Source organism: Hyla sarda, unplaced genomic scaffold (assembly GCF_029499605.1).
Source record: "Hyla sarda isolate aHylSar1 unplaced genomic scaffold, aHylSar1.hap1 scaffold_386, whole genome shotgun sequence".
NCBI classification, from domain to species: domain Eukaryota; kingdom Metazoa; phylum Chordata; class Amphibia; order Anura; family Hylidae; genus Hyla; species Hyla sarda.
In genome coordinates this window covers 40265-54775 of record NW_026610405.1, presented here as the reverse complement: position 1 = coordinate 54775, position 14511 = coordinate 40265, and the positions used below count along the sequence as shown (strand labels likewise).

General features: G+C 51.0%; 1 protein-coding gene across 1 annotated transcript in view; it reads left to right on the top strand.

Annotated features, from left to right (window-relative positions):
• PLEKHA5 (pleckstrin homology domain containing A5) overlaps window positions 1-14511 on the top strand; it is a gene marked incomplete at its 3' end in the record, with an annotated part of 118862 nt that overhangs the window by 64589 nt on the left and 39762 nt on the right. Inside the window, 5 exon segments of the mRNA XM_056553818.1 lie at window positions 604-657; window positions 5909-5989; window positions 11718-11780; window positions 14021-14101; window positions 14172-14321. Coding sequence (XP_056409793.1) covers window positions 604-657; window positions 5909-5989; window positions 11718-11780; window positions 14021-14101; window positions 14172-14321 — 429 coding nt within the window.

Below are 14511 nucleotides of genomic sequence, written 5' to 3'. Positions count from 1 at the left end.
ACAGAGGAGAGGAGATCTATATATATATACAGAGGAGAGGAGATCTATATATATATATATATATATATATATATATATATATATACACAGAGGAGAGGAGATCTATATATATATATATATATACAGAGGAGAGGAGATCTATATATATATATATATATATATATATACAGAGGAGAGGAGATCTATATATATATATAAGCAGAGGAGAGGAGATCTATATATATATATATACAGAGGAGAGGAGATCTACATATATATATATATATATATATATATATATATATATATATACACAAAGGGAATAAACCTGTTTACTGCAATCCTTTCCTTTGAGGAATACTTCATTATATAGAAACATTCAGGGGGGGCAACATTTACAGCCATGACTGTGTGTGTGTATTATATATATATATATATATATGTGTGTGTGTGTGTGTGTATATATATATATATATATATATATATATATATATATATATATATATATATATATATAGTTACAGCTTGGGACAGGGTGATGGTTCTCTTCTTCTGATGTGTAATGCGAGTGCTTGATTTCTCACGCCGCCTCTGTCTTCTCTTTACTGCTTCCACTGCTGCTAGAATGAGATTCTGACCCATCATCTTCAGAGGACGGTCGTCTATGTGGACCACCAGGTGGGATTTGGATGGTTTTTCTTTGTATTTGCAGGAATTTAGATACAGCTGTTACCTGTAGTCAGATGGTTTCTACAGCTGAGCAGAATTATGATTTTCCTTATCCTGCTCTGTAGATTAATCATGTAATCTTTGCATTACCTGTTCTTTGCTTTAATTACAATTGACCTGTAACCACAGCAGCGTCTGCTCCTCTCATGGTTAAAGGAGTACTCCGGCGCGCACTTTTCTCATTTTATCCTATCCAGGCTGCAAAATAAAAGAAACTTTCTCTTACCTGCCAACGCGCCCCCGGAGCTCCGGTACAGGTGTTGGGTCCCCGGGCTGTATTCTTCTTACTTCTTGTTAGCCCGGCACGTCACACGGAGCTTCAGCCTATCACTGGCCGAGGCGGGAATTTGCTGCGGCCGGTGATAGGCTGAAGCTCCGTGTGACGTGCCGGGCTAACAGGAAGTAAGAAGAATACAGCCCGGGGACCCAACACCTGTACCGGAGTGTACCGGAGCTCCGGGGGCGCGTAGGCAGGTAAGAGAAAGTGTGTTTTCTTTATTTTGCAGCCCGGACGGGATAAAAGGAAAAAAGTGCGCGCCGGAGTACTCCTTTAAGTCAGTCAGGGGGACACATGATTAACCCCTTCATGACCAAGCCCATTTTCACCTCAAGGGCCACGCCAATTTTATTTTTGTGGTTTCATTTTTTCCTCCTCGCCTTTCTAAAATCCATAACTCCTTTATATTTCCATCTACAGACCCATGTAAGGGCTTGTTTTTTGTGTGACCAATTGTACTTTGTAATGACACCTCTCATTTTACCAAAAAATGTATAGCGAACCCAAAAAAACTTTTTTTTATGGAGGAAATTTCAATGAAACATAAATTTTGCACATTTTGGAGGGTTTCGTTTTCACACTATACACTTTACGGTAAAAATGACGTGTTCTTTATTCTGTGGGTCAATACGATTAAAATGATATCCATGGCTAGATACTTTTATATTTTGTACCGCTTAAAAAAAATCTAAAACTTTTTTGTACAAAATCAGTAATGTAAAATCGCCCTATTTTGACCACTTATAACTTTTTCATTTTTCCGTATATAGGGCGGTATGAGGGCAAATTTTTTTGCGCCGTCATTTGTACTTATTTTTTGAATATCACATTTGCATATATAAAACTTTTAGATCATTTTTAATAAAAAATGTTTTGAATAAAATGACAAAAGCAGCATTTTTTACGTTTACGCTATTCACCGTACGGGATCATTAACATTATATTTTGATAGTTTGGACATTTACACACGCGGCGATACCAAATATGTTTGTTTAAAAAAAAATTACGCTTTTTGGGGGTAAAATGGGAAAAACGGACAATTTTCTTTTTTATTGGGGGAGGGGATTTTTCACTTTTTTTTTACTTTTTTTTTTTTTTAATTTTTCACCTTTTTTTTACACTTTTTCTGTCCCCATAGGGAATTATCTATAGCAATCGTTTTATTGCTAATACTGTGCAGTGCTATGTATAGGACACAGCACTGCTCAGTATTATCGGTCATCTTCTTGTATTGTCTGCTCGATCGCAGACCAGAGCAGAAGACCCTGGGAGACGGCCGGAGCTAGGTGAGGGGACCTCAGGCTGTCATGCTGGATGATCGGATCCCTGAGGCAATACTGCGGGCGATCCGCTCATCCAATCAAAGTCCTGCAGATGCCATAATGTGTATTGATCACGGCATCGGAGGGGTTAATAGCAGACATCCGCGCGATCAGGCATTACGGGCGGGTCCCCGGCTGCTGCTAGCATCCGGAACCTGCCGTGTATGACGCGAGCACCCTTCCGATGCTCGCGGTCATACAACAGGACGTAAATGTACGTCCTGGTGCGGGAAGTCCCTCCAAACCAGGACGTACATTTACAAGGGGTTAATGACTGTAAAAGGGGACCTTATTGAGCTGCATCTTTTCCTGACTCTCTTGGGTATCTTCTGAGATCTCCTGGCTGTCAGCTCACCTCATATCATCTCGTCCCAGTTGTCACCTCAGAAGTTCCAGTTTTCATCCCTGATCTCTCAGCCACCACCTAAAATTTCCCAGTCATCACCCGAGATCTCCAACCGTCCTTCAGATCTCCCAGTTCCCCCCTCTGATCTTCAGGTCGTCAGCCCTCACCTGTCTTAGTCTTCACCTCAAGACAGATTTTCCAATGTCCTCATTGTCCCCTAATATTTACCAGTTGCGTTGGCTCGTCACCTCGGCTCTCCTGATTCAACCGCTGATCTCCAGATTGTCACCTCGGCATTCCCAGTCTAAACTCTGCTCTCCAGGTTGTTCCCTCGTATTTTCCAGTTATCACATCAGTAGACTTGGATGCAAGATATCCCAGTTGTCCCCTCAGCGCTGCCAGTCGTCTGCTATCCTGGTGGTCACTCGGCAAGTTTTAATAATCCAAGTTCTTACCTCTCTTTTCTTGGTCTTCACCTCAGCCGCCCCCCCCCCAGTTGTCTCCTCAGCCCCCCCCCAGTTGTCTCCTCAGCCCCCCCCAGTTGTCTCCTCAGCCCCCCCCCAGTTGTCTCCTCAGCCCCCAGTTGTCTCCTCAGCCCCCCCCCCCCCCAGTTGTCTCCTCAGCCCCCCCCCCCAGTTGTCTCCTCAGCCCCCCCCACAGTTGTCTCCTCAGCCCCCCCCACAGTTGTCTCCTCAGCCCCCCCCCACAGTTGTCTCCTCAGCCCCCCCCCCACAGTTGTCTCCTCAGCCCCCCCCCCACAGTTGTCTCCTCAGCCCCCCCCCCACAGTTGTCTCCTCAGCCCCCCCCCCCCAGTTGTCTCCTCAGCCCCCCCCCCCACAGTTGTCTCCTCAGCCCCCCCCCACAGTTGTCTCCTCAGCCCCCCCCCCCCCCCACAGTTGTCTCCTCAGCCCCCCCCCCCCACCCACAGTTGTCTCCTCAGCCCCCCCCCCCCCCCCACAGTTGACTCCTCAGCCCCCCCCCCACAGTTGTCTCCTCAGCCCCCCCCCCCACAGTTGTCTCCTCAGCCCCCCCCCACAGTTGTCTCCTCAGCCCCCCCCCCACAGTTGTCTCCTCAGCCCCCCCCCCACAGTTGTCTCCTCAGCCCCCCCCCCCCACAGTTGTCTCCTCAGCCCCCCCCCACAGTTGTCTCCTCAGCCCCCCCCACAGTTGTCTCCTCAGCCCCCCCCCCCCACAGTTGTCTACTCAGCCCCCCCCCCCACAGTTGTCTCCTCAGCCCCCCCCCACAGTTGTCTCCTCAGCCCCCCCCCCCCACAGTTGTCTCCTCAGCCCCCCCCCCCACAGTTGTCTCCTCAGCCCCCCCCCCCACAGTTGTCTCCTCAGCCCCCCCCCCACAGTTGTCTCCTCAGCCCCCCCCCCCACAGTTGTCTCCTCAGACCCCCCCCCCCACAGTTGTCTTTAAAGCCCCCCCCCATTGTCTGCTAAGCGCCCCCCCCCCCCCCCCCCCCAACACAACCCCTGGGGTTGTCTCCTCGGACCCCCCGGTTGTCTCCTCAGCCGCCCCCCCCCCCCCCAGTTGTCTCTTCAGCCGCCCCCCCCCCCAGTTGTCTCCTCAGCCGCCCCCCCTCCTCAGCAGACAACGAGGGGGGGGGGGCGCAGAGGAGTCAACCGGTGGTGGTGGTGGTGGGGGGGCGGCTACAGCAATCCCCCCCCCCCCTGGTTGTCTCTACAGGTTGTCTCATCCGCCCCCCCGGTTGTCTCCTCCGCCGCACCCCCCCCCCCCCCCCCCCGTTATTTCTCCACAGGCGCCCTCCATGTCTTCCGGTTGTTGCTCTTACTTTCTCTGTTCTTATCTTGGCTCCCTCTGGATTTCGCTCTCCCCGTTGTCTCTTGACCTCTGCTCTCCCGGCCCCTCCCAGCCATCCTCTCTGCTCTTCTGACCCTCCTTAATGTCGCTCTTCTGACCCCCTCCTTAATGTCGCTCTTCTGACCCCCTCCTTAATGTCGCTTTTCTGACCCCTCCTTAATGTCGCTCTCCCGGCCCCCTGGCCTCTGCTCTCCCGGCCCCCCTGGCCTCTGCTCTCCCGGCCCCCTGGCCTCTGCTCTCCCGGCCCCCTGGCCTCTGCTCTCCCGGCCCCCTGGCCTCTGCTCTCCCGGCCCCCTGGCCTCTGCTCTCCCGGCCCCCCTGGCCTCTGCTCTCCCGGCCCCCTGGCCTCTGCTCTCCCGGCCCCCTGGCCTCTGCTCTCCCGGCCCCCTGGCCTCTGCTCTCCCGGCCCCCTGGCCTCTGCTCTCCCGGCCCCCTGGCCTCTGCTCTCCCGACCCATCCTTAATGCCACTTTCCCAGTCGTCTTCTGGCCTCTGCTCTCCCAGCCGCTGGTCTCTGCTCTCCCGACCCATCCTTAATGCCGCTTTCCCAGTCGTCTTCTGGCCTCTGCTCTCCCGACCCATCCTTAATGCCTCTTTCCCAGTCGTCTTCTGGCCTCTGCTCTCCCGACCCATCCTTAATGCCTCTTTCCCAGTCGTCTTCTGGCCTCTGCTCTCCCGACCCATCCTTAATGCCGCTTTCCCAGTCGTCTTCTGGCCTCTGCTCTCCCGACCCATCCTTAATGCCGCTTTCCCAGTCGTCTTCTGGCCTCTGCTCTCCCGACCCATCCTTAATGCCTCTTTCCCAGTCGTCTTCTGGCCTCTGCTCTCCCGACCCATCCTTAATGCCTCTTTCCAGTCGTCTTCTGGCCTCTGCTCTCCCGACCCATCCTTAATGCCGCTTTCCCAGTCGTCTTCTGGCCTCTGCTCTCCCGACCCATCCTTAATGCCGCTTTCCCAGTCGTCTTCTGGCCTCTGCTCTCCCGACCCATCCTTAATGCCTCTTTCCCAGTCGTCTTCTGGCCTCTGCTCTCCCGACCCATCCTTAATGCCGCTTTCCCAGTCGTCTTCTGGCCTCTGCTCTCCCGACCCATCCTTAATGCCGCTTTCCCAGTCGTCTTCTGGCCTCTGCTCTCCCGACCCATCCTTAATGCCGCTTTCCCAGTCGTCTTCTGGTCTCTGCTCTCCCGACCCATCCTTACGTTGGTGGTGACTGTCAGAAGAGACTTGGGCTGCTGTGATACATTATATTTTATTACTGGTATAGTCCCAGTCTATGGTTACTGAAGGGCAGGACCCTCTGGGGTCAGTGTAGAGTGTCGCCAGCAGTGTCTACAGGCTCATCCAGGGGGGTGGGATATGTAGCTGTGATTACTGTCTGGTCTTTCAGCTGCAGCCGCCTACTTAACCTTGTGCTCCTCATGTTTGACGTAGATGAAAGACAATGAGCCTCTTATCAGCATGGTTCACACTATGATTGAGAACTCCGCGCTTAGACCACAGCTGTACCAGCAAGTAAGCCCACCGATGATGTCATCATCTGCCATCCTAACCCTGGCCACATCCACGCCTGCCACATCATGTGCTCCTCCCCCTGCCGACATGCAAACTGCTCCTCCCCCTGCAATTTCATGTGTACACAGCTCCTCCCTCAGCGACATCATATGTGCAGAGCTTCTACTGTGACATCATATGCAAACTGCTCCCCCTGCAATATCCTGTGTACACAGCTCCTCCCTTAGCTACATCATATGTGCAGAGCTTTCTCCTACTGTGACATCATATGCAAACTGCTCCCCCCCGCAATATCCTGTGTACACAGCTCCTCCCTCAGCTACATCATATGTGCAGAGCTTCTCCTACTGTGACATCATATGCAAAACTGCTCCCCCCGCAATATCCTGTGTACACAGCTCCTCCCTTAGCTACATCATATGTGCAGAGCTTCTCCTACTGTGACATAATGTGTACACAGCTCCTCCCTCAGTGACATCATATGCAAACTGCTCCTCCCCCTGCAATATCTTGTGTACACAGCTCCTCCCTCAGCAACATCATATGTGCAGAGCGTCTCCTACTGTGACATCATGTGTACACAGCTCCTCCCTCAGTGACATCATATGTGCAGAGCTTCTCCTACTGTGACATCATATGCAAACTGCTCCCCCCCCGCAATTTCATGTGTACACAGCTCCTCCCTCAGCTACATCATATGTGCAGAGCTTCTCCTACTGTGACATCATGTGTACACAGCTCCTCCCTCAGTGACATCATATGTGCAGCACTTCTCCTACTGTAACATCATATGCAAACTGCTCCTCCCCCTGCCAATATCTTGTGTACACAGCTCCTCCCTCAGCTACATCATATGTGCAGAGCTTCTCCTACTGTGACATCATGTGTACACAGCTCCTCCCTCAGTGACATCATATGTGCAGAGCTTCTCCTACTGTGACATCATGTGTACACAGCTCCTCCCTCAGTGACATCATATATGCAGCATTTCTCCTACTGTAACATCATATGCAAACTGCTCCTCCCCCTGCAATATCTTGTGTACACAGCTCCTCCCTCAGTGACATCATATGTGCAGCACTTCTCCTACTGTGACATCATGTGTACACAGCTCCTCCCTCAGTGACATCATATATGCAGAGCTTCTCCTACTGTGACATCATGTGTACACAGCTCCTCCCTCAGTGACATCATATGTGCAGAGCTTCTCCTACTGTGACATCCTATGCAAACTGCTCCCCCCCCCGCAATTTCATGTGTACACAGCTCCTCCCTCAGCTACATCATATGTGCAGAGCTTCTCCTACTGTGACATCATGTGTACACAGCTCCTCCCTCTGTGACATCATATGTGCAGCACTTCTCCTACTGTGACATCATATGCAAATTGCTCCCCCCCCCCGCAATTTCATGTGTACACAGCTCCTCCCTCAGCTACATCATATGTGCAGAGCTTCTCCTACTGTGACATCATGTGTACACAGCTCCTCCCTCAGCTACATCATATGTGCAGAGCTTCTCCTACTGTGACATCATGTGTACACAGCTCCTCCCCGCAATATCCTGTGTACACAGCTCCTCCCTCAGTGACATCATATGTGCAGCACTTCTCCTACTGTGACATCATATGTGCAGAGCTTCTCCTACTGTGACATCATATGTGCAGAGCTTCTCCTACTGTGACATCATATGTGCAGAGCTTCTCCTACTGTGACATCATATGTGCAGAGCTTCTCCTACTGTGACATCATATGTGCAGAGCTTCTCCTACTGTGACATCATATGTGCAGAGCTTCTCTACTGTGACATCATATGTGCAGAGCTTCTCCTACTGTGACATCATATGTGCAGCACTTCTCCTACTGTGACATCATATGCAAACTGTTCCCCCCCCGCAATATCCTGTGTACACAGCTCCTCCCTCAGTGACATCATATGTGCAGCACTTCTCCTACTGTGACATCATGTGTACACAGCTCCTCCCCGCAATATCCTGTGTACACAGCTCCTCCCTCAGTGACATCATATGTGCAGCACTTCTCCTACTGTTACATCATGTGTACACAGCTCCTCCCTTAGCTACATCATATGTGCAGCACTTCTACTGTGACATCATATGCAAACTGCTCCCCCCCCGCAATATCCTGTGTACACAGCTCCTCCCTCAGCTACATCATATGTGCAGAGCTTCTCCTACTGTGACATCATGTGTACACAGCTCCTCCCTCAGCTACATCATATGTGCAGCACTTCTCCTACTGTGACATCATGTGTACACAGCTCCTCCCTCAGTGACATCATATGTGCAGCACTTCTCCTACTGTGACATCGTGTACACAGCTCCTACCTCAGTGACCTCATATGTGCAGCATTTCTCCTACTGTGACATCATATGCAAACTGCTCCCCCCCCGCAATATCCTGTGTACACAGCTCCTCCCTCAGTGACATCATATGTGCAGCACTTCTCCTACTGTGACATCATGTGTACACAGCTCCTCCCCGCAATATCCTGTGTACACAGCTCCTCCCTCAGTGACATCATGTGTGCAGCACTTCTCCTACTGTGACATCATGTGTACACAGCTCCTCCCTCAGTGACATCATATGTGCAGCACTTCTCCTACTGTGACATCATATGCAAACTGCTCCCCCCCCCCGCAATATCCTGTGTACACAGCTCCTCCCTCAGCTACATCATATGTGCAGAGCTTCTCCTACTGTGACATCATGTGTACACAGCTCCTCCCTCAGTGACATCATATGTGCAGCACTTCTCCTACTGTGACATCATATGCAAACTGCTCCTCCCCGCAATATCCTGTGTACACAGCTCCTCCCTCAGTGACATCATATGTGCAGAGCTTCTCCTACTGTGACATCATGTGTACACAGCTCCTCCCTCAGTGACATCATATGTGCAGAGCTTCTCCTACTGTGACATCATGTGTACACAGCTCCTCCCTTAGTGACATCATATGTGCAGAGCTTCTCCTACTGTGACATCATGTGTACACAGCTCCTCCCTCAGTGACATCATATGTGCAGAGCTTCTCCTACTGTGACATCATGTGTACACAGCTCCTCCCTCAGTGACATCATATGTGCAGCACTTCTCCTACTGTGACATCATATGCAAACTGCTCCCCCCCCGCAATATCCTGTGTACACAGCTCCTCCCTCAGCTACATCATATGTGCAGCACTTCTCCTACTGTGACATCATGTGTACACAGCTCCTCCCCGCAATATCCTGTGTACACAGCTCCTCCCTCAGTGACATCATATGTGCAGAGCTTCTCCTACTGTGACATCATGTGTACACAGCTCCTCCCTCAGTGACATCATATGTGCAGCACTTCTCCTACTGTGACATGTGTATACAGCTTCTCCCTCAGTGATCTCATATCATTGTGATGTCATATGTACGGAGCTCCTCCTACAGTGACATCATATCCAAACCGCTCCACCCCCTGCTATGTCACATGTACCGTGCTACCAAAGTGACATTATAATTAAAGTGCCCCTGCGGATATATGCAGTGTTCGTCCCCCAGCAACATCATATGTACAGTACTCCTTACCCTTGTGACATCATATTTGCAATGCTCCTCCCACAGCGACATCATAAGTGTATTGCGCCTCCCCTGTGACATCATGTGTGCAATGCTCCTCCCACAGAGACATCCCGTGTGCAGTGCTCCTCCCCTGTGACATTATGTATGTAGTGCTCCTCCCCTGTGACATCATGTATGCAGTGCTCCTCCCCTGTGACATCATGTATGCAGTGCTCCTCCCCTGTGACATCATGTATGCAGTGCTCCTCCCCTGTGACATCATGTATGCAGTGCTCCTCCCCTGTGACATCATGTATGCAGTGCTCCTCCCCTGTGACATCATGTATGTAGTGCTCCTCCCCTGTGACATCATGTATGTAGTGCTCCTCCCCTGTGACATCATGTATGCAGTGCTCCTCCCCCTGTGACCATGTATGTAGTGCTCCTCCCCTGTGACATCATGTATGTAGTGCTTCTCCCCCTGTGACATCATGTATGCAGTGCTCCTCCCCCTGTGACATCATGTATGTAGTGCTCCTCCCCTGTGACATCATGTATGTAGTGCTCCTCCCCTGTGACATCGTGTATGTAGTGCTTCTCCCCCTGTGACATTGTGTATGCAGTGCTCCTCCCCTGTGACATTGTGTGTGCAGTGCTACTCCCCCTGTGACATCATGTATGTAGTGCTACTCCCCCTGTGACATCATGTATGTAGTGCTCCTCCCCATTGACATCATGTATGTAGTGCTTCTCCCCCTGTGACATCATGTATGCAGTGCTCCTCCCCTGTGACATTGTGTGTGCAGTGCTACTCCCCCTGTGACATCGTGTGTGCAGTGCTCCTCCCCCTGTTACATCATATATGCAGTGCTCCTCCCCTGTGACATTGTGTGTGCAGTGCTCCTCCCCCTGTGACATTGTGTGGGCAGTGCTCCTCCCCCTGTGACATTGTGTGGGCAGTGCTCCTCCCCCTGTGACATTGTGTGTGCAGTGCTCCTCCCCCTAACATTGTTGTTCCCTAACTTCTGAAGACGTCACTTTGGTGGCGAAACATGTTAGGAGGGACAGTGTGTTAGCATTTTAAATATCAGCATAAGCACCCTCAATCAGCGCATTCTGCAGATGCGCTGAGTAGATTCCTAAATTCAGTTGGTCCCTAGGGACAAGTACAATAATACATGTGGTGCTAAAATGCTGGATCTTTTAAAATCACCTATAGCTCTGAATATTCACCTTATTGTTTTGTTTAATTAAAAGTTAAGTTTTAATTAAGTGAGGGATAAAAAGTGGACTTTTTGCTCAGTCCTTTTTGGGCTGAGTTGAGGTATTAAATAAACATATGTTTAGTCCACCCCTCACTAGGGTCATTGATCCTTGTGATCATCAATTTTGAGTTATTGTGTGTGCAGTGCTCCTCCCCCTGTGACATTGTGTGTGCAGTGCTCCTCCCCCTGTGACATTGTGTGTGCAGTGCCCCCTCCCCCTGTGACATTGTGTGTGCAGTGCCCCCTCCCCCTGTGACATTGTGTGTGCAGTGCCCCCTTCCCCTGTGACATTGTGTGTGCAGTGCTCCTCCCCCTGTGACTTTGTGTGCAGTGCCCCCTCCCCCTGTGACATCGTGTGTGCAGTGCCCCCTCCCCCTGTGACATCGTGTGTGCAGTGCCCCCTCCCCCTGTGACATTGTGTGTGCAGTGCTCCTCCCCCTGTGACATCACGTGCAGGTTCCCAGTGTTGAGCTCCTCATCTCCCTTCTCTGTTCCTGCTCTATATTGGGGGTAACCCCTACACTGTGCTCTAGTTGTGGGGAACCCGGGTGATATATCTGAAGACTGGTGGAGCCACATCCTGAGACCCTAGAGCAGAAATCATCTGGAGAAATCTGGGGGATATATTATGGCGCTGCTCAATAGTCCATGTCCCTATGAGAACACTCCCTGGGCTCTATAGACCAGTTCCCTATGATAACCCTGGGTGGGATGTGTTCCCATCATGCATCTGTTGTAGGATTATTCTCACCTGGTCCCAGGAGCTTACACTCCGTTCCCTGGCTATGATAGATTGGGGGGAGGCTCAGAAAGTTCTAGGAGATGATGTGGGTGATCATCCGCTGCACCCATAGTCTCCCCATTGGGACCGGACGTGACTAAGATATAATGGTGAAATTTCTTCCTCAGATGAATCAGGATGACTGCAGAACGACGGCATACAAACACTGCAACGAGGAGCCAGACATGGACGTGAGTACTGCGCCTGCTGGGAGTTATAGTGCACAACCGTTATGGAGTACTGCACCTGCTGGGATCTATAGTGCACAGCCATTATGGAGTACTGCGCCTGCTGGGATCTATAGTGCACAGCCATTATGTAGTACTGCACCAGCTGGGATCTATAGTGCACAGCCATTATGGAGTACTGCGCCTGCTGGGATCTATAGTGCACAGCCATTATGGAGTACTGCGCCTGCTGGGATCTGTAGTTCAAAACCATTATGTAGTACTGCACCTGCTGGGATCTATAGTGCACAGCCATTATGGAGTACTGCACCTGCTGGGATCTATAGTGCACAGCCATTATGGAGTACTGCGCCTGCTGGGATCTATAGTGCACAGCCATTATGTAGTACTGCACCAGCTGGGATCTATAGTGCACAGCCATTATGGAGTACTGCGCCTGCTGGGATCTGTAGTTCAAAACCATTATGTAGTACTGCACCTGCTGGGATCTATAGTGCACAGCCATTATGGAGTACTGCACCTGCTGGGATCTATAGTGCACAGCCATTATGGAGTACTGTGCCTGCTGGGATCTATAGTGCACAGCCATTATGGAGTACTGCGCCTGCTGGGATCTATAGTGCACAGCCTTTATGGAGTACTGTGCCTGCTGGGATCTATAATTCACAGCCTTTATGGAGTACTGCACCTGCTGGGATCTATAGTGCACAGGCTTTATGGAGTACTGCGCCTGCTGGGATCTATAGTGCACAGCCATTATGGAGTACTGCGCCTGCTGGGATCTGTAGTGCAAAACCATTATGTAGTGCTGCGCCTGCTGGGATCTATAGTACACAGCCTTTATGGAGTACTGCGCCTGCTGGGATCTGTAGTGCAAAACCATTATGTAGTGCTGCGCCAGCTGGGATCTATAGTGCACAGCCTTTATGGAGTACTGCGCCTGCTGAGATCTATAGTGCACAGCCATTATGGAGTACTGCGCCTGCTGAGATCTATAGTGTACAGCCATTATGGAGTACTGCCCCTGCTGGGATCTGTAGTGCAAAACCATTATGTAGTACTGCACCTGCTGGGATCTATAGTGCACAGCCTTTATGGAGTACTGCGCCTGCTGGGATCTATAGTGCACAACCATTATGGAGTACTGCGCCTGCTGGGATCTATAGTGCACAGCCATTATGGAGTACTGCCCCTGCTGGGATCTGTAGTGCAAAACCATTATGGAGTACTGCACCTGCTGGGATCTATAGTGCACAGCCATTATGGAGTACTGCGCCTGCTGGGATCTATAGTGCACAGCCTTTATGGAGTACTGCGCCTGCTGGGATCTATAGTGCACAGCCTTTATGGAGTACTCTGCCTGCTGGGATCTATAGTGCACAGCCATTATGGAGTACTGCGCCTGCTGGGATCTATAGTGCACAGCCATTATGGAGTACTGCGCCTGCTGGGATCTATAGTGCACAGGCTTTATGGAGTACTGCGCCTGCTGGGATCTATAGTGCACAGGCTTTATGGAGTACTGCGCCTGCTGGGATCTATAGTGCACAGGCTTTATGGAGTACTGCGCCTGCTGGGATCTATAGTGCACAGGCTTTATGGAGTACTGCGCCTGCTGGGATCTATAGTGCACAGGCTTTATGGAGTACTGCGCCTGCTGGGATCTATAGTGCACAGCCTTTATGGAGTACTGCGCCTGCTGGGATCTATAGTGCACAGCCTTTATGGAGTACTGCGCCTGCTGGGATCTATAGTGCACAGCCATTATGGAGTACTGCGCCTGCTGGGATCTATAATACACAGCCTTTATGGAGTACTGCACCTGCTGGGATCTATAGTACACAGCCTTTATGGAGTACTGCGCCTGCTGGGATCTATAGTGCACAGCCTTTATGGAGTACTGCGCCTGCTGGGATCTATAGTGCACAGCCTTTATGGAGTGCTGCGCCTCGTACAGCTCCACCTGCTCAAAATTCTTTTATAAACCACGCCCTCTCCAGAATAAGCCACACCCCTTCCGAGAGCAAAAATACTAGTCATAAAGTCAGCGCTAACTGGGGGAAAAATTCAGCAAAAACCTGATGAAACAATAATACAATTAGTTGATTCGTTGTTCTATAATACGTTGTCATGGTTGGCGCTGTGGGATGTCACGGGTCGGGCTGTGGGAGGTCGCGGTTGGCGCCGTCCGAGGTCCCTGTGCTCCTGATGATGGCGTCTCTTCCCCCCCCCCCCCCCTCCAGGCCAAGCTGAGCAGACTGTGTGAACAGGACAAGGCAGTTCAGGCCCTGGAGCAGAAGTTGCAGCAGCTGCACAAGGAGAAGGTAATAGCGCCCCCAGCTGGTGACCCCCGCTCTGCGGTCCTTGCCGGTCTGACATCTTGTCTCCCTCTAGTACACTCTAGAACAAGCTCTGCTGTCCGCCAGTCAGGAGATCGAGATGAACGCTGACAACCCGACCGCTGTCCAGAGCGTGGTGCTGCAGCGGGACGACCTCCAGAGCGGCCTCCTGAGTACCTGCCGCGAGGTGTCCCGGGCCACGGCGGTGAGAGTCCACGTAACCTATAAAAGACCCCAGTCCTAATGATTCTTCCCATAATGTTCTACATGAGGACCATAGATGACTCTACATGAGGACCATAGATGACTCTACATGAGGACCATAGATGACTCTACATGAGGACCATAGATGACTCTACATGAGGACCATAGATGACTCTACACGAGGACCGTAG